Source organism: Aquarana catesbeiana, linkage group LG10 (genome assembly GCF_042186555.1).
Source record: "Aquarana catesbeiana isolate 2022-GZ linkage group LG10, ASM4218655v1, whole genome shotgun sequence".
NCBI classification, from domain to species: domain Eukaryota; kingdom Metazoa; phylum Chordata; class Amphibia; order Anura; family Ranidae; genus Aquarana; species Aquarana catesbeiana.
In genome coordinates this window covers 20,524,366-20,549,890 of record NC_133333.1, presented here as the reverse complement: position 1 = coordinate 20,549,890, position 25,525 = coordinate 20,524,366, and the positions used below count along the sequence as shown (strand labels likewise).

The 25,525-nt window shown below is 43.6% G+C and overlaps 1 protein-coding gene across 1 annotated transcript in view; it reads left to right on the top strand.

Annotated features, from left to right (window-relative positions):
- Positions 1-8,085, top strand: part of LOC141110427 (uncharacterized) — a 42,378-nt gene extending 34,293 nt beyond the window's left edge. The window contains exons 8-9 of the mRNA XM_073601772.1: positions 4,276-4,410; positions 7,346-8,085. Of these exons, the coding sequence (XP_073457873.1) occupies positions 4,276-4,410; positions 7,346-7,542 (332 nt within the window). The 3' untranslated portion in view covers positions 7,543-8,085. The remainder of the gene's footprint in view (positions 1-4,275; positions 4,411-7,345) is intronic.
- Positions 8,086-25,525: the final 17,440 nt, after the last annotated feature.

The following is a 25,525-nucleotide window of genomic DNA, read 5'->3' as shown; positions in this document are numbered from 1 at the left end:
GTAAAACGGGGGGCTCGGGGGGGGGGGTTGAGCTGCAGCACAGGAGCATTTTCACCTAGTGCCTAGAATGCATTAAGGTGAAAAATCTTGAGGATTTACGACTACGACTAACTTTGTGTGTAATATAGGTTTTCTTATATGCTGTGAAAAAAGGCATCCTTTTCTCACTGGATGCCATTCTCCTTAACCACTTGCCGCCCGCCATATAGCAGAATGACGGCGGCAAAGTGGTTTCAATATCCTGACTGGACGTCCGCAGGATATTGAGCCGCTGCGCGCCCCCGGGGGCGCGCATCGCGGCGATCGTTGTTGCGGGGTGTCAGTCTGACACCCCGCAGCACCGATCTAGGTAAAGAGTCTCTGACGGAGGCTCTTTACCATGTGATCAGCCATGTCCAATCACGGCTGATCACGATGTAACTAGGAAGAGCCGGTGATCGGCTTTTCCTCACTCGCGTCTGACAGACGCGAGTAGAGGAGAGCCGATCGGCTGCTCTCCTGACAGGGGGGGTCTGTGCTGATTGTTTATCAGCACAGCCCCCCCTCGGATCCTACCCAGGACCAGCAGGGAAGCTGCCCAGGACCACCAGGGAAATCAGCTACACTGGACCACCAGGTATGCCCCCTAGACCCCCAGGGAAATACTCATCAGTGCAAAGGCAGCTGCCAATCAATGCCCAGGCATCTGCCAATCAGTGCCCACGCCAATGCCTACCACTGCCAGTGCCACCAGGGATGCCTATCAGTGCCGCATATCAGAGCCACGTATCAGTGCCCATCAGTGCCACGTATCAGTGCCCATCAGTGCGCTTATCAGTGCCCATCAGTGCCCAGCAGTGCCACCTATCAGTGCCCATCAGTGTCACCCATAAGAACCCATCTTTGCAGCCTTTCAGTGCCGATCAGTGTTGCCCATCAGTGCCCACCAGTGCCACCCAGTGCCACCCATGAGTGCCCATCAGTGCTGCCTATCAATGCCCATCAGTGCTGCATATCAGTGCCACCCATCAGTGCCGCCTACCAGTGCCCATCAGTGCCGCATATCAGTGCCCATCGTCTGTGCCCGTCAGTGCCCGCTCATTGGTGCCACCTCTTTGCTGCCACCTTATCAGTGCCCATCAGTGAAAGAGAAAACTTACTTATTTACAAAATTTTTAAACAGAAACAAAAGCAAAACTTTTATTTTTTTCAAAATTTTCATTTTTTTTTTTATTTGTTCCGCAAAAAATAAAAAACGCAGAAGTGATCAAATACCACCAAAGAAAGCTCTATTTGTGGGAACAAAATGATAAAAATGTAGTTTGGGTACAGTGTAGCATGACCGCGCAATTGTCATTCAAACTGCGACAGCACTGAAAGCTGAAAATTGGTCTGGGCAGGAAGGTGTATAAGTGCCCGGTATTGAAGTGGTTAAAGTGGTTGTAAACCCTTACAGACCACTTTGACCTACAGGTAAGCCTAGATTAAGGCTTACCTGTAGGTCCAAGAAATATCTCCTAAACCTACAAGGTTTAGGAGATATTTGCAAAAAGACACCGCTGTCTCCGGCGCATGCGATGCATAGTAGCCCATTATGCTTTACCTTTGCAGGGAAACAAAGAAGAAGGGTCTTACTTCCCCTTTAAATCTGAATGCCAGGCAGGTGAAAACACCAAATGATGCAATAAAATACAAAATTATTACATAAAGTGTATATAAAATACAAACTAATGTAAATGATTGAATTTAATCTGATTTCAGCCCCTTGTAAAGACCCTTTACAGCACCAATCAGTTTAGGAGAGGGAGAGGTGGCATTAACCAATAGACATGTGCAATACGCTTCAAATTCGTGTTTTAACAAATTTTCACAAAATTTGTTAATTCGGAAATATCTGAATTAACGAAAACCCGTTTAACGAATATTCGGAAATTCGAAAATTTGAAAATCTGAAAACTTAATTACTAAACTTTTTAAATTATAGGTATTGGAACTTACTTTCAAATTTGGCTGTTAGTAAACGTAATGAATGTGAATTTATCTGAAGTTACGAATGATATGAAACGACGAATGCCGCATCTAAACAAATGGAACGGAACAAATGACTTTTAATTAATTTTTTGTTCCATTCCATTTGTTTAGATGCGGCATTCGTCGTTTCATATAATTCGTAACTTCAGATAAATTCACATTCGTTACGTTCACTAACAGCCAAATTTGAAAGGAAATTCCAATATCTATAATTTAAAAGTTTAGTAATAGTTGAGTTATTAGTTAGTTGTTTCAGATTTTCATTCTTTTATGTCCAAGTTTTCGGATTTCAAATTTTAAGAATTTCTGAAAAAAAAAAAAAAAAAAAATTTTTTTGTCAGTGCACATGTCTAGAAACCAAATGGGTGCGCTAGGAACTTGCTAAGAGATGACTACATCCATCTTTTGCTGCTCATTTACGATCCAATCACAGGCTCAGAGCAGGCAGATGACCTAGCTGTATGGCTTAAAGTGACTGTAAGTTAAAACCTTGTAAAATAACCCATTCAGTTCACAATAGAAATGAAAGGCAGAACAGGGGTGTGTGGACACACATTAGCCCCCCTGGGCCATGATTGGCCAAAGCATGCAGGTCAGGTGCATACTTTGGCCAATCAGCATACAGCAATGCACTGCAATCTCACAGTGCATTATGGGGCGTTCCGCGGTGCTCGACTTTGCCGCAAACGTCCTATAATGTTCTGTGAACACCTGATGTTCAAGTCGAACGTCAAGCTCCTCTCCCTATCACACAGTATATATCTGGTCTCCCACAGTACACAGAACATGGAAGTGCAATTATAGTAAATATATAAAATCTAAAGGGGGGGGGGGTTTGACTCTTTAGCAATACACACCAAACTGAGCATGTGCAAGCTGACTCCACTAACATTGTCTTATCCAGACATGTTTTGGGGAGGATGCAAGAAGGGGAGGATCAGAGAAGACAGGATCAAACAGCTTTTTTTTTTACACAATACAGAGGATTAACCCCTTAGGTTCCACAGTGAGTATAACAAGCATGCTTTACTGCATATACAGACTGATTTTACTGTTGTGGGTTTAGTAACACTTTAACTTTTAGTGTATCTATTTCATACTTTTTATTTATTTATTTATTTTTTTATGCTCATTTGCCGGGAAGGATAGATGACCTGTGTGTATTGTATGCTTATTCTTTTGATACTATGTATGTTGTGTATTGTTTTCCTGAAGTTGTTAGTAGTTTGTAACACTTTCTTGTTTAGCAAATAAACATACTGCACGGGCTTTTATGCTTCACCGCAAAGTAATATTAAAAGACAAAGCAAAACAGTAAGTGCAACATACCATAAATATCTCAAACTTATATAATTTATGAGATTTATGGTAAGTTTCACTGTTTATTCTTTTGCACATTATCCCTGAGGAAGGCTTTGCCCACAAAAAGCAGTGGCTGTAATTGATCTCAACCAACAAACATTTCAAAAACTCATATGAAAGTTTTCATGAAGTGCTGCTGAATACCCACCCTGCAGGATTTACATGTGATTGGTGAAATCTCACTTTGTAAAGATTACCCAGTCACTAAGCTCTGGGGACAATTCCCTTGCAAAGTCCAATTTCCCATGCAAAGTGAACAGCCTATTGGCCTTTTAGTAACCAACCCCTTGCAGGATCCACAAGATTTTTCAGTATTTACGGAAAATGCTGTTAGCATGAGAAAGAATATTAATGAAGCCACATCTAAGGACCAGTAAGCTGCAATATATAACATTTGCATACAGTGCCAGGACAAGGTCATCTACAGCCCAGGGCAAACATAACAAACTGCGGGGGCCCCCCGAAGCTCCCCCAAGATGTATGAGCATTTTGTGCCCCCCGCAACCCTCCTAGCATAGAGTAAATGCTCTTCCCCATCCCAACACATTTTCCCTCCTAGAACAATTCTTACCTCCTGCTGCCCCCAAATACTCCCCCAATGCAAATCTCTTGGCAGCACCCCCTCTCCCCACCTCACATGATATCACAGGGTCCAGGGCAGCCGCCCCTTCTGCCCCCCCCCCCTTGTCCCGGCCCTGTTTGCATATGTAGGTTTTAGTTATAATTGATGGATCTCTCAGGTAACAGACTATTTTAGTTGATTTGTAGTTTTAAATATCTATAGCCAAATCAGACTTTTCAAATGTGAAACCAGAAATAAAACTATTGTATATTCTGCTTTCTGTGTCACCATAAAGTCAAAGTGTGACCATTGCAGTTATTTATTTATTTTTTTTTCTGCAGTGCCAGCAGTTAATAGTACCTCAAACAGTCTGATCTGTAGCACCTGTGCTTCAAGTAACTATTGTAGCTCCTCGAACACCCTGCAGTGCAGCGGCCTTGAGACCCAATGCGGAGTAATGTCTACATCTCTTACAGGTACATTCTATGTTTTGTGACATGCAGAAGCATACCTTGGCTTCCAGGAGAATAATATGATGTTGTATAATGACATTGATGGGAATCTGTCTTCTGGGCACATAGGGGTTAAGGTTGACCCCTCTTTATATTAAAAAAAAAAAAAAAAATCAAGTTGGACTTTAAAATAAGGTTAGAAAAAAGGTCAAAGATGGGTTTTTCCAAATGTCTGCCAACACAGCAGCAAGCTCAAATAATATAATATAATATAATATAATATTATATATATATATATATATATATATATATATATATATATATATATATATATATATATATATATATATATATATATATATATATATATATATATAATATTTTTGTGTTGCGCAGTCATGCAGTCAGTAGATACCTGACATTGCATGCTTGTGGAATGGAGGCAAACTACGGTACTTAAAAATCTCCATTGACAATGTTTTAAACATGTTTAAAGGGGTAACCTTTTTTGAGTTAGAGGAGGTCTAGTGCTCTAATTACTCATTCTAACGTTCACAACGATACCTCAGACCTGTGGCACAAACTTTGTTTACATATGCGTACGCGACTTGCGTATGTGTTCGCTTCTGCACACAAGCATGGAAGGATGGGGGTGGGTGCTTTAATTTTTATTTTTCACTGTCCCCAATTATTTTATTTTTCCCTTTTTGAAAAGAATTTAAACACCCCTTGTAATAGAAATAAGGATGGCGGGTCCTCTTTATGGAGAGATCTGGGGTGAGAAAGACCCCAAATCTCCTCTTTACCTTTTTAAAAGCAAAAGATCCAAAAAATAGATTTTTTGCTTTTTAAAAAAAAAAAAAAAAAAAATTAAATTGGTTACTTCCACCCTAGACCAGAAATGACATCACTCCAGTCCTCCAAGGCCATAGAGGCGTTCAGAGGCCGCATTGTCAGATCATTTCTCGGGCACTCCAGTGAAATTGGTAAACCCAAGAAACGCTAGCGAGCCACTGAGGGGGGGCAGCAATGTCCCTTCCCGCCGCTTCGGAAAGCGAACCATCGGTGAATGAGACGCTCGCACTCCATATTACTGAGAGCAAGCTGCCGGCTAAAAGATACTGGGGTTTGGCCTGATGGCTTCAGCCATAACCTTGGTAAGCCACTTGTAAACCCATCCAAACAGCTAACATAAAGATATATAAGTGAACAATCAAACGTATGACAAAATACCTAACTGTAATACAATATTTCCAAGATGAGGAACATGGGTCACAGGAAATACCAGGGATGTTATGGATCCAGAACTGGGATCAGGTACAAAGAGTAGAAATAAGGCAGAAAGGTGCAGGGTACAGAATGCAGGGCAAGAGCAAGTTCAGGAGCAGGACAAATGGCAAGCAGCATCTGACTTGGCTAAGCAAAACACTGACACAAAGTATACTAGCAGAGAGAATAAATATCCTCCCAGCAACCAGCATCAGGTGGAGACTGATTACTAGAAACCGCTGGCTGCTGGGAGGCACCCGCTGGTGGACACAAACTACACCTTTGTGCTCTGGGAAGCACTGTGCCACCAGCAGGTGACCCAGGTCCTGATGGTCTGTTTACTTACAATACCCAAAATACAGTATACGTAGCCCACTAGATAGTCGCTGTTTGCCTGAGGAAGGCGGTGTTTAGGACCTCTCCAGACCAATTCTAGGTCACTGGAAGAAATTTTTTTGCAAGAGAAATGATGAAAAGATCAAGAATCCACCAGTTGCATAACCTTATCAACATTGAAACAGAACTGATGGAACAGCAAAGTACACAGTTGTAATATAAACACTATGGGGGTTATTTACTAAAGGCAAATCCACTTTGCACTAAAAGTGCACTTGGAAGTGCAATTGCTGTGGATCCAAGGGGGACGTGCAAGGAAAATAAACAGCATTTAAGCTTGCACATGATTGGATAATATCAGCAGAGCTACCCCTCAGATTTACAGCGACTGCACTTCCAAGTGCAAATTCAAGTGCACTTTGCACTTGTAGTGCAAAGTGGATTTGCCTTTTCGTAAATAACCCCCTATATGTCCAAATGTTCATGAACACCACCTTACTATCCCATCGATATGAGCTTGTTGGATAGCCCATGTTGTATGATGACCTAGAAGGCCATCTGGATGTTTCTTCTGGCTACATGAAACTTGCATTGACCCCATTTTTATAAAAAAGTTGAACTTTAAAATAGGACTAAAGGGGGGGCTTTGCTAGAGCAGCAGGCTCATTGAAAGTTCTTTGTCCCAGAGATTCTCATGTGATTGTCCTTATGGGGTCAGGGGGTACTTCTGCTTCTTGGTAAGTTCAAGTAAAAAAAAAAAAGTTTCAGCCAATACTGCCCTGTCCTTAGAGTCTGGGAGGCTGCTTGAGAGGAAAGTGGAGTGAGGACCTCCCTTGGATGTCCTCTCACCTGGGACACCAAAAACCCGACCATCACACCGATATGAGCTTGTTGGACACCCCATTCTATAACCATGATTAATATTATAGAGCTGGCTCCCTTTGCAGGTATAACATACCCCTTCTTATCTGGAAAGGCTTTCCACAAGATTTAGCAAAGTGTCTTTGGGAATCTTTGCCCATCCACCCAAAAAAGCATTGGTGAGGTCAGCTGCTGAGGTTGGATGAACAGTCCTGACTCTCTCAATCAGTGTTCCAATTCATCCCAAAGGTATTCAGTAGGGTTAAGGTCCGGGATTTCTGCAGACCACTCTAGTACCTTCACACCAAATGTGTCTAACCATCAACAGCTAATTTTGGGTAACAGGCTGCATAGACCGGCCATATGGGGAAAAAGTCAAATATCTAATTATACATGTGTAATTTTATATAAGTGGCATCTTTGTTTTAGCGTTATTGCCTTGCAAGTTTTTTTTTTTTTTTTTTTATTTTCTTTAATGTTTTTAACCCCACAGGATCTTCGACATCCACCATCCGCGGCTGTGCCACGCCAAGTGTCTGTAACTATCTCGGAAACCAGAATGTGACATATGGAGACCAAAATATAAACGCAGTCGTGACAACCTACTGCAGTAATGGCGGCTTCAACCTCCAGAGCTCATTTTATCTGCCCGCCTTCTTGGCTTTCTTCTTATTTAAATTCTTATTTTAAAGACGTTCTTGTGTCTACGCATACATATGGTAAAGGTGAATAGTTTAAAGTAAAAAACAATTGCTTAAAATATGGTATAACTCTTCCCATTAGAGTGGAACTTTAGATATAAAATAAAGTCCCGCTAGATCACTTCATGCTGGCCCCCTTTGCAGGTATAAAACAGAAGTGCCTCTACTGATTAAAATCCAGTAATACACTGCCTCACCCTTCTCTGCACATGCTCTGTTGCCCTCTATTTTTCAGCACCGCCTTTAGAGGCCTGTCTGCTGACAGCCTAAAGATTTACTGCTGCTCAGGGGCTCTGGGCTTCAATAAATTGAAGATTCCAGCAAGAAGAAGCAGGAGCAATGCTGGAGGCAATTTACAGCATACACTAATGTTTGTTGCATTATTATTAATGTTCCTTGCTAAAGAACATTATTTTATCAAGTTCTTATGGAGAAAGTTCTGCTTTGAAGTCTAATTCAAGCCAAAATGTTGGAAAAAAATCTCTACAACGAGGACACAAAATAAAAATAAAAAGATGACAAAAGATGTTAATGGCAGAATAATCAAGCATTTATAGAGAGAAAATGTACAGTGCCATATACCAAAAAGAACTATCCAAAACATGCTAAGAAATCAATAGGTTCCAACACTAGGAGACTTTAAAGGTTCTGTACCAGAGGCGAAAACAACAGGAAGTATAAAAATACAAATTCTCATTGATCACAATACATATTATAACAACCAATTGGAGTAATATACTTCCATGATTTCACAGGGCATCTTACAATGGTGCACCACAAGTGCTAAAAAGATGTGAACATAGTCCACAGTGATATCATTTCACATTCTTCAAGTTCCAAGTCCACCGTGTTTCACAGCCTAAACGCTGCTTCTTCAGGGAAAGTCTGAACTCTTAACAGCAAGGTTTTATTAATACATGTGGAGTGTCACCCCGACATACTGTGGACACCCATAAGGGAGCATTTGACCAGGATTGGTCTTATTGCTGTGTGATGTTTGCTTTGTTGCAGTCCCTGCTTCCCCTGTGTGTAGTCGTGTGCTTACGCCATCCCCTGCCTACTTATTTGGAGAAAGATGGGGTCGTCCTTGCTGTTGGTGGCACTGTGATGCTAAGGGGCATTAATGAGACCTACTTGCTGTTAAGAGTTGAGACTTTTGCATTTGGTCCCTGAAGAAGCAGCATTTCAGCTGCGAAACACCATTTACCACCATTGTCACTATCAGGAAGCAATGACGTGCAGCCAATGCCATAGCTTACTCCATCACATCCCAGAATAGTTGTGTAGTCTGAAAACGTTGCACTCTACTTGAGGTGGTCATGCTGAGCATAGACTAATACAGGTTCTTCTACTTGAAGATATGGATATGCAAGTGACATGTCTTCCTACAGAACAAGCAGACATCACCAATATCATCATCATCAACCCACATCGTCAGGAGCTACCAAGGAAGAAACATAATTGCCTATGACAACCACCACCACCTAAAGTGCTCTGTTAGCTAGCCTCTCATCTTCATGCCTTCCAGCTGAAAGACTCAGTATATTGGAAACTTCTGGATATATCTAAATGTTTTGTGTAGTGAATTTGAAAAGAAGATGTGGAACAAAAGGCTAAAAAAAAGAAAAAATATAATCGTGACCTAGCGGATTACTCCAATCAGGTTGTCTTTAAATGGCAGATTAAAACGGATGAACCTATGGAGGGCGTAGGCACGGACTTACCCACTATACCAACACAACCACCCCCCCCTCCTTTGTTTAATACCACGATACTTCCAATACAAAGTGATGGAGGCAATGTGAGGGGATCTAGAGGACATTCCTCTCAGGACCACTATAATGGTTATGGTTCTATTAGATCGAAACATAATAACAAAAATAAGAAAAATAACCATAATCAGTATAGACACCTTGGAGGTTCACAATTGCCTCACCAGTATGGTAATGGCCCTGGAAGATATGAGGTATACCCTCAGAGGACTCCCTATGGAAATAATTTTCCAACACAGGGGACACCTTATAGCAATGATCCCCCCTCCCTGAGGACCCCCCATAGAAATGTTTATAAACATCAGGGGCCCAGGGATGTGAGGGAAGACCCCAGGGATTTTGTTAATTCCCATAGGGGGAGGATAAATAGGGGTACACCCGGCAATAGGGGTGTTCCCCTACGTAATAGGTTTGCCCCACTTTACCGGGAAGAAAATTATGGCTCAGAATCTGCTATTTTGAGACATCCTAATGACCGATATTCGGAACAAAGGAATGAACAGCAAGATTCCCCTTATGACCTTGATCGGATGGAACACAATTGTTTTTTTCCCATGGGCAACACCAGGCCAAAAAGGGGGTTCGAAGAAAAAGAGGCACTAGAGGGGGGAGGAGGGTCAGGTCCAAAGAAAAGAAGACACTAGATATTACTGGTGTCTTTAACCTAAGCTCAGCACAACTCTCTCAAGGGGAACAAGCTGTTCTCAGTCGAGGGCTTAAGTTTGCACCCCCCCGTGCACTAAACAAATTTGAAACATTTATAGATGTCCATAAATTCATTCGGAAAATGAACATAAAAAGACATTTTTTGTTAAATCCGATTGGAAATCGGAGTCAGGTGGCTTCCACTAATGCATATCATAATACTAATGTGGTCCCTACTACTATTACCTCTGATGTTAATCAAGAGGTTAATCTTACACCCACTGGTGGATTGGTAGAAGCAAATATGGTTCAGATTAGACATACTAATCTGGCTAATGCTTCATTGTTCAACCCTCCTGGTTTTGTAGCTCCTTCCATTCAAGTGTTCAAAGAGATGGTGATTAAGGATTTAATTGCTCTCAAGACACCAAGATCTGGCAGCAATTATAATCTTCAACATAATATTAAACAAATCTGTGCACGTAATGATATTATTATACGCCCCGCTGATAAGGGTGGTGGTGTTGTCGTTTCGAATAAAACGGACTATCTAGATGAAATGAACAGACTTTTATCTGATAGTGTAACCTATACTAAATTAAGGTCGAATCCTACTTTTAAGTATAAGAAAGCACTTCTATCATTGGTTGAGTCTGGATTTCAAATGGGCATTTTGAGTAAAAAAGAAAAATTACACCTGGTGCCCTCAGCACCAAGGGTACCAGTTATGTATTATCTGCCCAAAATCCATAAAAGTCTAATAAAGCCACCCGGTCGCCCTATCATTAGTGGCATAGATTCGATTACATCAAGAATAGGCCGTTATGTTGACAATTTTTTGCAACCTCTTGTGGTTAAAACACCTGCTTATTTGAGGGATACAACTCAGGTAATCAAACTTGTGGCTGAGTGTGACTGGAGGGAGGGTTGCATTCTGGCTACTGCCGACGTTGCCTCTCTCTATACTGTCATATCTCATGAACATGGCTTCGAAGCTGCTAAATTTTACTTGGAACAGGATCTACTCTTACCTGCCAATCAGAGGGAATTTGTTTTAAATCTTTTGTCTTTTGCTACCAGTCATAATTATTTTTGGTTTGGGGGGGATTTTTTTCTGCAGACAGTTGGTGTGGCTATGGGGGCTAAGTTCGCGCCCAGCCTGGCGAACCTCTTCATGGCCCGCTGGGAAAGTGAAGAAATTGATGCCAATCCCCCTAAAGAGCTACGCCTCTGGAGAAGGTACATCGACGATGTCCTTCTCTTGTGGGAGGGCGATTTACCTTCTCTAGAGGCCTTCTTTCACAAGCTCAATTCAAATGACAGAGGGATCTCCCTGCAGTATGAGACTAGCCACACTCAAATTCATTTCCTAGATCTTAATATCTGTGTCAAGGATGGTAAATTGATTACAACCACTTACTTCAAAGAAACCGACCGTAATGCCTATATTCCGCTTGATAGTTGTCATCATGCCTCTTGGCTTAGGGCAGTTCCTAAAGGGCAGTTCCAGCGGATTAGGCGTAATTGCACCATCTTAGCGGATTATCAGCAACAGGCCCAGATCCTGAAAGTGAGATTTCTGGATAAGGGATATGATGAGAGGGAGATTAATGATACCATCATTAGTGTTGGTAATATGAACAGGGACACTATGCTTCAAGGACCCAGTAGGATTAACCAGGGAGATATTAATAAATTTGCTTGTTCCTTGGTGACAGGATATTCCAACCAGCATTTCTCAGTTAGTAAGATCTTTAAGAGGTATTGGAACCTGTTGAAGAATGATAAAGTGTTGGGTCCGGTTCTCCCTGACCAACCTGTAGTTATTTTCAGAGGAGCACCTTCTTTGCGCCATAGGATTGCCCCTAATGTTGTAAACCCCCCCCCAAAACCATCTCCTTTTTTCAAAGCATGAAGGGTTTTTACCCCTGCAGGAAGTGTGAAATATGCCATATTAACTCTTTTAGAGGATGCAGGTGTGAATCTTTTCAATCCACCCAAACCAACAAATCGTATAATATAGAGTCCTTTATTACATGCTCGACGGAGTGTGTAGTTTATATGATTCAGTGTCCATGCTCTAAACAGTATATAGGGCGTACTAAGAGAGCTCTGCAGGTACGCCTTTCTGAGCATATAGGGAACATTAAACGCGGGTTTAGTAAACATAACCTTTCTAGACATTATGCGAAATACCATAATAAACAGCTTAAAGGGACCTTGTTTGTTGCTTTGGATAGGCTCCAGCCCCATTGGAGGGGTGTTAATAAAGTGAGAGCCATATCTAGGTGTGAAACGAAATGGATTTTTTTGATGAAATCCTATGTACCCCTAGGCCTTAATGTAGACTGGGACATAAATTGTTTTATCAATAATTCTTAATTTTATCCCATTCTTGCTTTTTAGTTTTCTTTTTTTATCTCATTTTTTTATTTTTATTTTTATATTTATTTTTATTTTTATTCTTACTTATTTTTTTATTTTTATTATTTTATTATTTTTTTATTTTTATTTTCTTTTTCATTTTTATTTTTATTTTTATTTTATTTTATTTTTATTTTTATCCTATTTTTTATTTTATTTTTATTTTAGTATTTTTTATTTTTCTTATTTTTATTTTTATTTTTATTCTATTTTTATTTTTATTTTTATTTTTATTTTCCTTTTTCTGTAATTTCTTTAATGATCATATATTTTTTGTGATTCTGTATTTTTTGTATTTATCATAATTATGTAATATGTAAACATATTTCTTGCGGTATGGCTTTGTGCTGTCCATGAGGTTTTAGCCTGCTGGTGTGTATGACCCATCGGCCTATTAGTGGTATGGTTTTTGTCCACTAGACGGCGAAAATTTTATTCCAATTTTTGTTTCTTTATTTTTTAAATACTTGTCATTGGTATTTTTATTAGCCACCACCAGATGGCGGAATTTCTATATATTTTTTCTTACTTGTATGTTCCTTATTTGGCTTATAAGAGGCCGCCAGAAGTCAATATGGTGGCGTCTGTTTTGTTCCCATCCTTTTGGTCTGAATGGCCAGTAGTCAAAATGGCGGTGCGGGACTATTTAAACCATAAGCGTGATGACCGCGTCACCCGGCCAATCCCCAGACGACGTCCTATCGTGACGAAACGCGTAGGGAGGAGCCTGTGACGCTGACGTCATTACGCTTTCTATGTGATTGATGGGACATACATAGTAGGCAGGCGGAAGCTCGTGGAGACGCCGCGATCGTTATGTTTGGTTACACGCTGTCTTTGAAAGAAGATTTTTGTAAGTGCAATCTTTTAGCTTAATAAATTACGCTGTTTTGCAATTTTACGCTATGGGAGCTTTTTCTTGATTTTGTCTTTTGAGTTCCACATTTACTACTGGATAGATCGGTATAGGTTGTGGGTGACCTGATAATTTCCCAAATGCCTGGTGAGACCACTGTCATAGTGGTCATTCTGAGCTGGTAAGGAGCCTCATACCTCACTTGGGTGCAAGTCACACTGGATGCTGGATTCACCTGTATCACCTGTGTCACATCTCTCCTGATTATATGCACCTTGAGCATCTATTCACTTTACTTATGGACTTTTTTGAATATTTATAATTGGGACTCGCTCTATCACATTTTTTATTTATTTATATGTGATTTTTTATAATTTTTCACACTTGTTATATGGTGAAATATCTGTCTCTGTTATTTATGGGAGACTTATTCTGTATACTTATATTTCATTTTTGGTGGATTAACCTTATTTGTTTATGGTCATTTTTAGTATGTTATACAATTCATATCTTGTCTTAGCGCTGCACTTATTCTGTTTTTTTTGGTGTTTTGGAGTTTAGTATTGGACTTTTAGTGCTGGCAGCTTTTACTATTTCACTTATTAATTTACACTGTTCTAGCGCAGCGTTAACCCTTTTCTTGGGTTTTTTTATTTTATTAGTGAATTTTTTTACTTTATTGACTTGGAGGTACATCAGTGGATTATTTTGAAAGGTCCATCAGTGGTTGCTCACTGCTATTACTTTTGCTATGCTCTGGCACCTTCTACCACCACACAAAAACACTTAAAAAAATAAAAAAATATTATAATTATTAAGAGCATAAATCACACCGATATAGATGGATGTATTACAACAAAAAAAAAATAAAACTGAAATATGCAGTTAAACTACAAGCCACTAGAGGGAGCTGTGGTATTCTGTGATTTTTTCCTTGTCAAAAGATTGTATTTAGTTCACAATAACAGGCATAACATACATGTTAATGAATATGTGATGACAGTTGGAACGAAGCTCGTTATTACATGAGCAAATTAAAGTACAAAACATGTAATATATTACGTTATATAACCTGGAGTATTGGTGAAGAGATTTTAAGAGGGTACAATTTGAATAAAGATATTCAACCAATCCAACAGTAGTAGTTGCGGAGATTCTGTGGATGAAATACTTATACTGAAAAACAAAGAGCTTCAAAAATCATAAGAGGGACGGGAGAGAGAAGATGAGAAAAAAAGGGGAGGAAAAAGGGAAAGAGAGGAGTAAAGAGGGGAAGAAGTTCACAATATTGATCTGAGAGCCAGTGTGTGGTAGAGTAAGGTCCTAAATCCATCAATTATAATCAACTACCAGGGCGGGCGGGGCTTCTGCCCTGGGCGCAATGTGGGAGGGGGCGCTAGGTTGTGAGCAGAAAAATCTGTCCACAAAATGTAGCTGTAAAACTTGTATGACCCTGTTGCCTGCCTAATTCAAGGATTATACGCTCCTGCTCACTGCTCTGTGGCAGCAGATGCACCTCTTTCCAGGATCCCTTCTTGGGTTCCTATGAGTCTCCCCCTCTGGATCGGAGCTGATACAGTTCCAGCGAAAGTGCATGTGGGCGGAGCAGGAAAAGAACCGCACGCTGCAGCATCGCTCTTTGGTTCCCGCCCAGCACACAGCAGAGCTCTCCTCCAGAGCAGAGTGGAGATGTGTAAATCACAGATGACAGACTGGATCCTCTTCTACTGTGAGTCCCGACTGCTCTGCATTCCACACTGTGATATAAACATGCCCTGTATATTTCAGTGCAGGTTTATTGAAAGTGAAAGTAAAATTCTTGAACAGCTTAGGAATTAGTGTGACATTTCAGGTGCTACATATATGTATTCTACAATCACATTATATCTTGTTAAAAATCATTCTTTTTAGAAGATATAATGTGTACAGGCCCAGATTTGCCCGGTGGGCCGGGGCCGCATGTCCTTGCCTGCAGGGCCAAGGCAGGCTGCTCGTTAAGCCCGCGCCAGTCCCCCGACCTTTCCGCGGCCGCCCGGCTGCCAGTTCAGCTCAGGCTCAGCCATGGGCACCAGGGGGACGGAAACATGAAGGGGGAGGAGCTAGAGGAGACACCTCTCCGCGGCCGCCAGTATAGTTCAGCCGGGGGGCGTGAACACGAAGGGGAGAGGAGCCTGCTGCAGCCTGATCAGAGAGAATGTAAGTGCGGCCCCCTGTAACCTGAATAGGAGGAGCAATGGGGTGGCTGCATATAGAAGAATCATTCTCTCCATCTTCCTCCCGCAGTCTCCGAATGCCTGCTTCTGCTCCTCTCCCTCTCGCAGGCTTTCAGGTACTGCGGGAGGAAGATGGAGAGAATAATTCTTCTATATGCAGCCACCCCACTGCTCCTCCTATCCTGCTTATCTCTGCTGCCCCCACAGTGCTCTCTACCCCCCCATAGTGCTCTCTACCCCCCCACAGTGCTCTCTACCCCCCCATAGTGCTCTCTACCCCCCCACAGTGCTCTCTACCCCCCCATAGTGCTCTCTACCCCCCCACAGTGCTCTCTACCCCCCCACAGTGCTCTCTACCCCCCCCCCACAGTGCTCTCTACCACCCACAGTGCTCTCTACCCCCCACAGTGCTCTCTAGCCCCCCCAGTGCAGCAGGCTCCTCTCCCCTTCGTGGTCACGCCCCCCGGCACCAACGGCTGAACTATACTGGCGGCCGTGGAGAGGTGTCTCCTCTAGCTCCTCCCCCTTCATGTTTCCTTCCCCCTGGTGCCCATGGCTGAGCCTGAGCAGAAAGGTCGGGGAACTGGCGCGGGCTTAACGAGCAGCCTGCCTTGGCCCCGCAGGCAAGGACATGCCCGGTTTGCCCTATGGCCAATCTGGGCCTGTACACATTATATCTTCTAAAAAGAATGATTTTTAATAAGATATAATGTGATTGTGGAATACATATATGTAGCACCTGAAATGTCACACTAATTCCTAATCTATTCAAGAATATAAGCATTACACAGCAAAGGATGTGATTTGACTAGAGTTATTTGAATAATTGGGAGTTATTCACGTTATATGTTATAGTATTTTACATTTTTTTTATTTACAGTACCAGGAGTGTAGTCTTAACTCCCTCACAAAATGTTTTTGCAGCACAGGGATTTTGGTCCCACATACATGTGATATGTAATTGAATATTTATGAGTTGTTCACATTAAATATTTTGGGATTCGCCCCCTCACAAATTTTGTTTGCAGCACTGGTATTTTTGTTCCACATTAATGTGTTATATAATTCACTTGGTCATATTTGATAATGACACATACACTAAATTTTAGGGATGCACCGAAATTTCGGCCGCCGAAACATATCGGCCGAAAATGGCCTTTTCTGCAATTTGCCGAAAGAGAAACGTTACCGATAATGGCGCCGAAAAAAGGGGCGGGGCCATCCCACCAGGTGCCACACATGTTTCATCCCGGTACGCCCCTCAGAGTCTCCCCTCCCTCCTTCTTCTCTTTTCACTCCTGTCCTACACAGCCTCCCCAGTGCTTGGTAATGAATGTCGCGCTCACACGCTGTGTGTCAGAGCTGGATCTGAATCGCCGCGCAGCCGATGTAAGGATGTCCCGCCTCCTAGACCGCCTCTTGTGATAGACGGCACTCTGATCCAATGCTAGGAATCATTGTGCCGTGTGTCACAGGAGGCGGGACATCGGCTGCATGGCGATTCAGATCCAGCTCTGACACACAGCATGACATCGCATTACCAGGCACTGGGGAGGCTGTACCTCATGGGCACTGGCGGGCTGCATGCCATGGGTACTGACGGGCTGCATAACATGGGCACTGGCAGGCTGTACATGATGGGCACTGGTGGGCTGCATGCCATGGGTACTGGCGGGCTGCTGCATCTGATGAGCACGGTCATTGATGAGGCTGCATGGCATGGGCACTGGCGGGCTGCTACATATGGACACAGGCACTGGTGAGGCTGCATGACAGGCACAGACAGGCTGCTACAACTGACTGGTAGGCTGCATCTGACAGGCACTGGCTGTACCTCATGGGCACTGGCAGGCTGCACATGATGGGCACTGGCAGGCTGCACATCATGGGCACTGGCAGGCTGCATAACATGGGCACTGGCAGGCTGTACATGATGGGCACTGGTGGGTTGCATGTCATGGGCACTGGTGGGCTGCATGCCATGGGCACTGGCGGGCTGCATGCCATGGGTACTGGCGGGCTGCATAGCATGGGCACTGGCAGGCTGTACATGATGGGCACTGGTGGGCTGCATGCCATGGGTACTGACGGGCTGCTGCATCTGATGAGCACGGGCATTGATGAGGCTGCATGGCATGGGCACTGGCGGGCTGCTACATATGGACACAGGCACTGGTGAGGCTGCATGACAGGCGCAGACAGGCTGCTACAACTGACTGGTAGGCTGCATCTGACAGGCACTTGTGAAGCTGCATTTGATGGACACTGGTGAGGCTGCATTGATCTCCTGTACCACGTCTGCAGTCTCTGACCATCTCCTGTACCATAACCCCAGTCTCTGACAATCTCCTGTACCATGTCCCCAGTCTCTGACAATCTCCTGTACCATGTCCCCAGTCTCTGACAATCTCCTGTACCATGTCCCTAGTCTATGACAATCTCCTGTACCATGTCCCCAGTCTCTGACAATCTCCTGTACCATGTCCCCAGTCTCTGACAATCTCCTGTACCATGTCCCTAGTCTATGACAATCTCCTGTACCATGTCCCCAGTCTCTGACAATCTCCTGTACCATGTCCCCAGTCTCTGACAATCTCCTGTACCATGTCCCCAGTCTCTGACAATCTCCTGTACCATGTCCCCAGTCTCTGACAATCTCCTGTACCATGTCCCCAGTCTCTGACAATCTCCTGTACCATGTCCCTAGTCTCTGACAATCTCCTGTACCATGTCCCCAGTCTCTGACAATCTCCTGTACCATGTCCCTAGTCTATGACAATCTCCTGTACCATGTCCCCAGTCTCTGACAATCTCCTGTACCATGTCCCCAGTCTCTGACAATCTCCTGTATAAAAATATTTTTTTAAAACAGTCACTTTCGGTATCGGTGTTGTTTCGGTATCGGTTTCGGTTTTCGGCCTAGTGTATTTTTCATTTTCGGTATTGGTTTCGGCACCAAAAACCCCATTCGGTGCATCCCTACGTAAATTTGATATAATATATAGGAGTACTGCTATGCACTAGGGTGTATATACTTCTGGTCTCTGTACTCTGCAGTTTACTGCTCTTGACTCCTGCACATTGTATATTACTGTACATGCTCTACCTCTGCACACTCTACACACTGCTCCTGATCCTTGTACTTTGTAATTTATCCAATCCTGACCTCTGCACTATATATATATATATAAAAAACATTAAAAACATAACGAAGGGACACGTTCTCCAATGCAAATATACATTACTGAATTTTCGGGTCATCAAAATGATCAGATCATGTACATCAATAGCAATGTTGCAGTTTAACAATGATTATCTCTTTTGTGTCAGAACCACCTTGGTGGTAATAGGTAGGAAACAAGTGTGAATTGATGTGGGGTTAATTTTCTCCATGTGCTTACCATTTGGAAGCACGGGATACACCTGTGGGATAACATCCACCTGTGTTGAGATTTTGAATAAAAGAGGGAGGTGTTTGTAGAATGTTCACACAAAGCCATATAGCCTGAGGAAGAGCAGGGATGCTCACAACTGTATACAGTATGCTATTGATGTACATGATCTGATCATTTTGATGACCTGAAGATTCAGTAAAGTATATTTGCATTGGAGAACGTGTCCCTTCGTTATGTTTTAATGGATATTGGTGGAAGATAGGGAGTCCGCCCTGACATCGTTCCAGCTCAACAACAAGGATAAAGAAAAGGCAGTAACCCACCCAAAGTTTGAATATATATATGTAATAATTGGTCATTGGGGGGCGCAGCTCGGCATGTTTGCCCTGGGCGCTGGTTGACCTTGTCCCGGCACTGACCTGGAGGATGGGGTAAACAGTTCAATCTCTGTATTTGCGGACGATACTAAGCTAAGCAGGGCAATAACTTCTCCGCAGGATGTGGAAACCTTCCAAAAAGATCTGGACAAATTAATGGGGTGGGCGACTACATGGAAAATGAGGTTTAATGTGGAAAAATGTAAAATAATGCATTTGGGTGGCAAAAATATGAATGTAATCTATACACTGGGGGGAGAACCTCTGAGGGAATCTAGGATGGAAAAGGACCTGGGGGTCCTAGTAGATGATAAGCTCAGCAATGGCATGCAATGCCAAGCTGCCGCTAACAAAGCAAACAGAATATTGGCATGCATTAAAAGGGGGATCAACTCCAGAGATAAAACGATAATTCTCCCACTCTACAAGACTCTGGTCCGGCCGCACCTGGAGTATGCTGTCCAGTTCTGGGCACCAGTCCTCAGGAAGGATGTACTGGAAATGGAGCGAGTACAAAGAAGGGCAACAAAGTTAATAAAGGGTCTGGAGGATATTAGTTATGAGGAAAGGTTGCGAGCACTGAACTTATTCTCTCTGGAGAAGAGACGCTTGAGAGGGGATATGATTTCAATTTACAAATACTGTACTGGTGACCCCACAATAGGGATAAAACTTTTTCCGCGGAAGGGAGTTAAATAAGACTCGTGGCCACTCATTAAAATTAGAAAAAAAGAGTTTTAACCTTAAACTACGTAGAGGGTTCTTTATTGTAAGAGTGGCAAGGATGTGGAATTCCCTTCCACAGGCGGTGGTCTCAGCGGGGAGCATTGATAGCTTCAAGAAACTATTAGATAATCACCTGAATGACCGCAACATACAGGGATATACAATGTAATACTGACACATAATCACACACATAGGTTGGACTTGATGGACTTGTGTCTTTTTTCAACCTCGCCTACTATGTAACCCATAGTTTGTAGATGCTATAACTTTTGCGCAAACCAATCAATAAAAGCTTATTGGGATTTTTTTTAACCAAAAATATGTAGCAGAATACTTATTGACCCAAACTGATGAAGAAATTCGATTTTTTTTTTGGGGGGGGGGGGGGATGTTTTATAGCAGAAAGTAAGGAATATTGTCTTTTATTCAAAATTGCTGCTCTTTTTTTTTGTTTATAGCGCAAAAAATAAAAACCGCAGAGGTGATCAAATACCACCAAAAGAAAGCTCTATATGTAGGAAAAAAAGGACATACATTTTATTTGGGTACAGCGTCGCACGACCGCGCAATTGTCAGTTAAAGCAACTCAGCTCCGTTTGCTTTTAATATTAACCCCTTGACACCCAGGCCAATTCGAACATTTCTGTCATACATGTAACAATCTGCAATTTTTTTTTTTGCTAGAAAAATACTTAGAACCTCCAAACATCATTTTGTTTTTTTAAAGCTCTATAGAATGAAATGGGTGTTGCAATTTTTTATGCCGCTCGGTATTAGTGCAGTGTTTTTTCAAAAAAAAAAAAAAAAGAAAAAAAAAATACACTTTAATTAGTTTTAGTGCACGCAAACACAATATAATACCCAATTTATGGTATGAAAGATTATGTAATGCCGAGTAAATAGATACCAGCCGCCGACCAGCTTGCCGACCAGCCGCCGTCATTTTACGATGGCAGGTCGGCACGATCCCGCGAGCCATCGTAGCTGTACATCGGCTCTTGGGACCGGGATAGCAGGCGCATACCCGCGCCCGCTGCACAGCGGGGGGTGCCAATGCTGGTGATGTCCGCCGGCCAGGAGCGATCGCGGGCACGAGAGGCAGAACAGGGACGAGTGTGTGTAAACACTCAAACCATGTTCTGTTCTGAGAGGCGTGACAGATTGTGACTTCCTATTAGCTAGGAACCACGATCCGTCACTTCCTCTAGGTCGGTCCCCTCCCCCTACAGTTAGAAACACACATAGGGAACACATTTAAGCCCTCGATCGCCCCCCTAGTGTTAACCCCTTCCCTGCCAGTGACATTTTTACAGTAATCAGTGCATTTTTATAGCACTGATCGCTGTATAAATGCAAATGGTCCCAAAATAGTGTCAAAAGTGTCCGACGTGTCCGCCATAATGTCGCAGTCCCGATGAAAAATCACAGATCACCGCCATTACTAGTAAAAAAAAAATAATAATAATAAAAATGCCATAAATCTCTCCCCTATTTTGTAGACGCTATAGCCTTTGCGCAAACCAATCAATATACGTTTATTGCGATTTTTTTTTCTTTTTTACCAAAAATACGTAGAAGAATACATATCGGCCTAAACTGAGGAAAAAAAATGTTTATTTATATATTTTTGGGGGATATTTATTATAGCAAAAAGAAAAAAAAATTGTGTTTTTTTTTTCAAAATTGTTGCTCTTTTTTTGTTTATAGTGCAAAAAATAAAAACCGCAGAGGTGATCAAATACCACCAAAAGAAAGCTGTTTGTGAGAAAAACATGACGGCAATTTTGTTTGGGTGCAAAGTCGCATGACCGCGCAATTGTCAGCTAAAGCGACGCAGTGCCGAATCGCAAAAAATGGCCCGGTCATTGAGCAGCCAAATCTGAAGTGGTTAAAGCTGAGCATGCCTGTGGAAAGACAACAAACTACGGTACAATAAATTATCCACAGCCAAGGCTTTGAAAACCTTTACAGGTTACTGGATTAGACTTACACAGAACGTCTGGCCCTAGAATTATTGCTCTCACTTTGATGTTCAGGGTGATACCTGCGAATGCGGTTTACGTATGCGCGCGGGACCAACATGGGCATTCACCTTTGCGCGTCAGCACAGGGGGCCGGGGGATGCTTTAAGTTTTTTTTTTAATCTATTTTATTAAATAGTTTTATTACATTATCCTTTTACTTTTTTTTAATCATCTTTATTTCTATCACAATGGATACATAATATCCCTTGTGATAGCAAGGGTCATGACAGGTCCTCTTTATGGAGAGATATGGAGTCAGACTCCAGATAACACCCCATATCTATCTTCTGGCCTACAGAGCATTTGATCTAACCAAGATAGGTTTGATCAGATGCTTTCACAAGCCAGTAAGGGCTTCTTTACTTCAAACTGAAACCGGAAGTGACAAACATCCTTGTTGCTTTCGGTTTGTGACGTCACACAGTGGGAGAAACGACATCAGTTCCTCTTACCGTGTGCCCAGAAGCTGATGCTGCTGGTCGCCTTCCTTACCGGACTCCCCGATGGGAGTGTCTATTTTATTTTTATTTTCCAAACATGACCCTGAAAGTTGTACTTCAACATTCCTCTTTTGATGGATGACACATCTTCATTCTTTCTCTGTGTTTGTTGTATGTGCAACTTCAATAAAAAAAAAAGGATAAAAAGAGTTTCAGAAGGATGGAAGAGGTTTTGGAGAAGTCCTGGGGCCGAGTATTCGAGGAGGAGACAAGGGAGCTAGAGATCAGGAGGTCCTGAGAAGAGCGGAGAGGACAGCTTGGGTGATATTTGGAGACAAGGTTGGTGATGTAGCTCGGGGGCAGAGTTGTGAATGGCTTTGTTTGTTGTTGTTAGTATTTTGAATTTAATTGGCTGGGCGATTGGAAGCCAGGGTAGGGATTGGCGGAGAGGGGTGGCAGACACTGAGCGGTTGGTAAGGTCGATGAATCTGGCAGCAGCATTCATGATAGAGTGAAGAGCCTATGGAAAGGTAAGCCTTTGAGGAGGGAGTTGCAATAGTCAAGGCGAGAGACAACGAGGGAGTGAATGAGAAGTGAACGAGTGAATTGAATAGTGGTTTTGGTTTGTGGTGCTCATATAGAGTCTAGTTGTGCTTAAAAGTGTTTTCAACAGAAATTCGGACTGTTGATTAAAAAAAAAAAAAAAAAATAGATCTACACAAATGTTCAATTGTGTGTTTTATACACTATATTACTAATAGTATTGGGACGCCTGCCTTTACACGCACATGATATTGCACTTTATTGCAATATCATGATCTGCATATTAAAGCACTTTCACTAAATGTGGACTGTTTAATGGGTTTGCATTGATTTTAGCATGCATGGAGCACTTTGCACATGCCAGTGGCAGCTGGTGCTCAAAATTTTTTTTTTGGGGGGGGCGCAAACAAACTAACAAATTCAGAAAAAAAGACATCAATTGCAGCCTCACTGTGCCCCATCAAACACAGCCACTGTTTCATCAAATGCAGCCACTGTTCCCATCAATTGTAGCCACTGTGCCATCAAACGCAGCCACTGTGCCCACCCAACGCAGCCACTGTGCCCACCAAACGCAGCCACTGTGCCCACCAAATGCTGCCACTGTGCCATCAATTGTAGCCATTGTGCCCATCAATTGTAGCCACTGTGCCATCAAACGCAGCCACTGTGCCCATCAAACGCAGCCACTGTGCCCATCAAACGCAGCCACTGTGCCCATCAACTGCAGCCACTGTGCCCATCAATTGCAGCCACTGTGTCCCATCAAACGCAGCCACTGTGCCCCATCAAACGCAGCCACTGTGCCCTCAAACGCAGCCACTGTGCCCATCAAATGCTGCCACCGTGCCCATCAATTGTAGCCACTGTGCCCTCAAACGCAGCCACTGTCCCCTCAAACACAGCCACTGTGCCCATCAATTGCAGCCACTGTGCCCATCAGTTGCAGCCACTGTGCCCCATCAAACACAGCCACTGCCCTCAAACGCAGCCACTGTGCCATGAAACGCAGTCACTGTGCCCTCAAATGCAGCCATTGTGCCCATTAATTGCAACCACTGTGCCCTATCAAACGCAGCCACTGTGCCCTATCAAACGCAGCCACTGTGCCCTATCAAACGCAGCCACTGTGCCCCATTAAATGCAGCCACTGCCCTCAAACGCAGCCACTGTGCCATCAAACGCAGCCACTGTGCCCTCAAACGCAGCCACTGTGCCCATCAAATGCTGCCACTGTGCCCATCAATTGTAACCACTGCGCCCTCAAACGCACCCACTGTGCCCATCAAACGCAGCCACTGTGCCCCATTAAATGCAGCCACTGCCCTCAAACGCAGCCACTGTGCCATCAAACGCAGCCACTGTGCCCTCAAACGCAGCCACTGTGCCCATCAAATGCTGCCACTGTGCCCATCAATTGTAGCCACTATGCCCTCAAATGCAGCCACTGTGCCCATCAAATGCTGCCACTGTGCCCATCAAATGCTGCCACTGTGCCCATCAATTGTAACCACTGCGCCCTCAAACGCACCCACTGTGCCCATCAATTGTAGCCACTGTGCCATCAAATGCCAACACTGTGCCCATAACACCGATATAATTTATTAAATAATTTTACCTGCTGTCCTGGGGGTTTCCCTCATGCTCCCCTCTCTCTCTCTCTCCTTCCTCTTGACGTCACTGCCAGACCCTGCTCCAGTGCCGAGAAGAAGATTCACGGAAAGCAGTGTGGAGGAGGGTAGGCGGAGCATAAGGCTCCACCTCCGTCAGTCACCGGCCACTTATGGGGGCGTGAGTCACACGCCGCCCCCCCCCCCGCATGAGAGAAAGTCCCCACCCGTCTATCCGATTCCCGGCTCCCGCAGCCGCCCCCCGCACACATGCAGCCCACTGCGGCTGTGTATGGGCGTGATTGGCAGAGGGTGGAGGGACATGACACGCCCCTCCACCCTCTGCCAAGCCCGCCCATACACAGCGGCGCCGCTACAGCAAGGCGGCCGCTGTGGGCTGCATGTGTGCGGGAGGCGGGAGCTGGAAATCGGGTGGGGGGGACTTTCTCTCATGCGGGGGGTGGCTTTTTTTGCCGCCCCCCGCAAAGTGCCGCCCTAGTCCTAGACCGACAAGGCCTAGGCCAACACACAGCCCTGGTCAGCTGGATATATAAAGTGGTCTGGGGGTGATGCAGGCTGGCGGGAGTAGGGGGCTGAAATGTAGTCAGATAGCGATGTTCAGGGGCATTGCTAGGTCTACAAAAGATCTGGGGCTAGAGCCCATAGCAGCATAGTAAAGAAAGTCATACACTTGGGTGGGCATACACATGTATATAATATACGTGTGTGTGTGTATATATCCCCAGAATGCTCCCCCCCTACATTAGGGTCCCCAGAGAGCCTCCCCCTTAAATCAGGGTCCCCAGAGAGCCTCCCCTCCCCTTGGGGACCCCTGCAGAGACTCGGGGCTATGGGCCCCAGATTCGGGGCTATAGCCCCAAAAGCATTCCCCTAGCGACGCCACTGGCGATGTTTATAATTAAAAAAAATATATATTGTGCTCATCT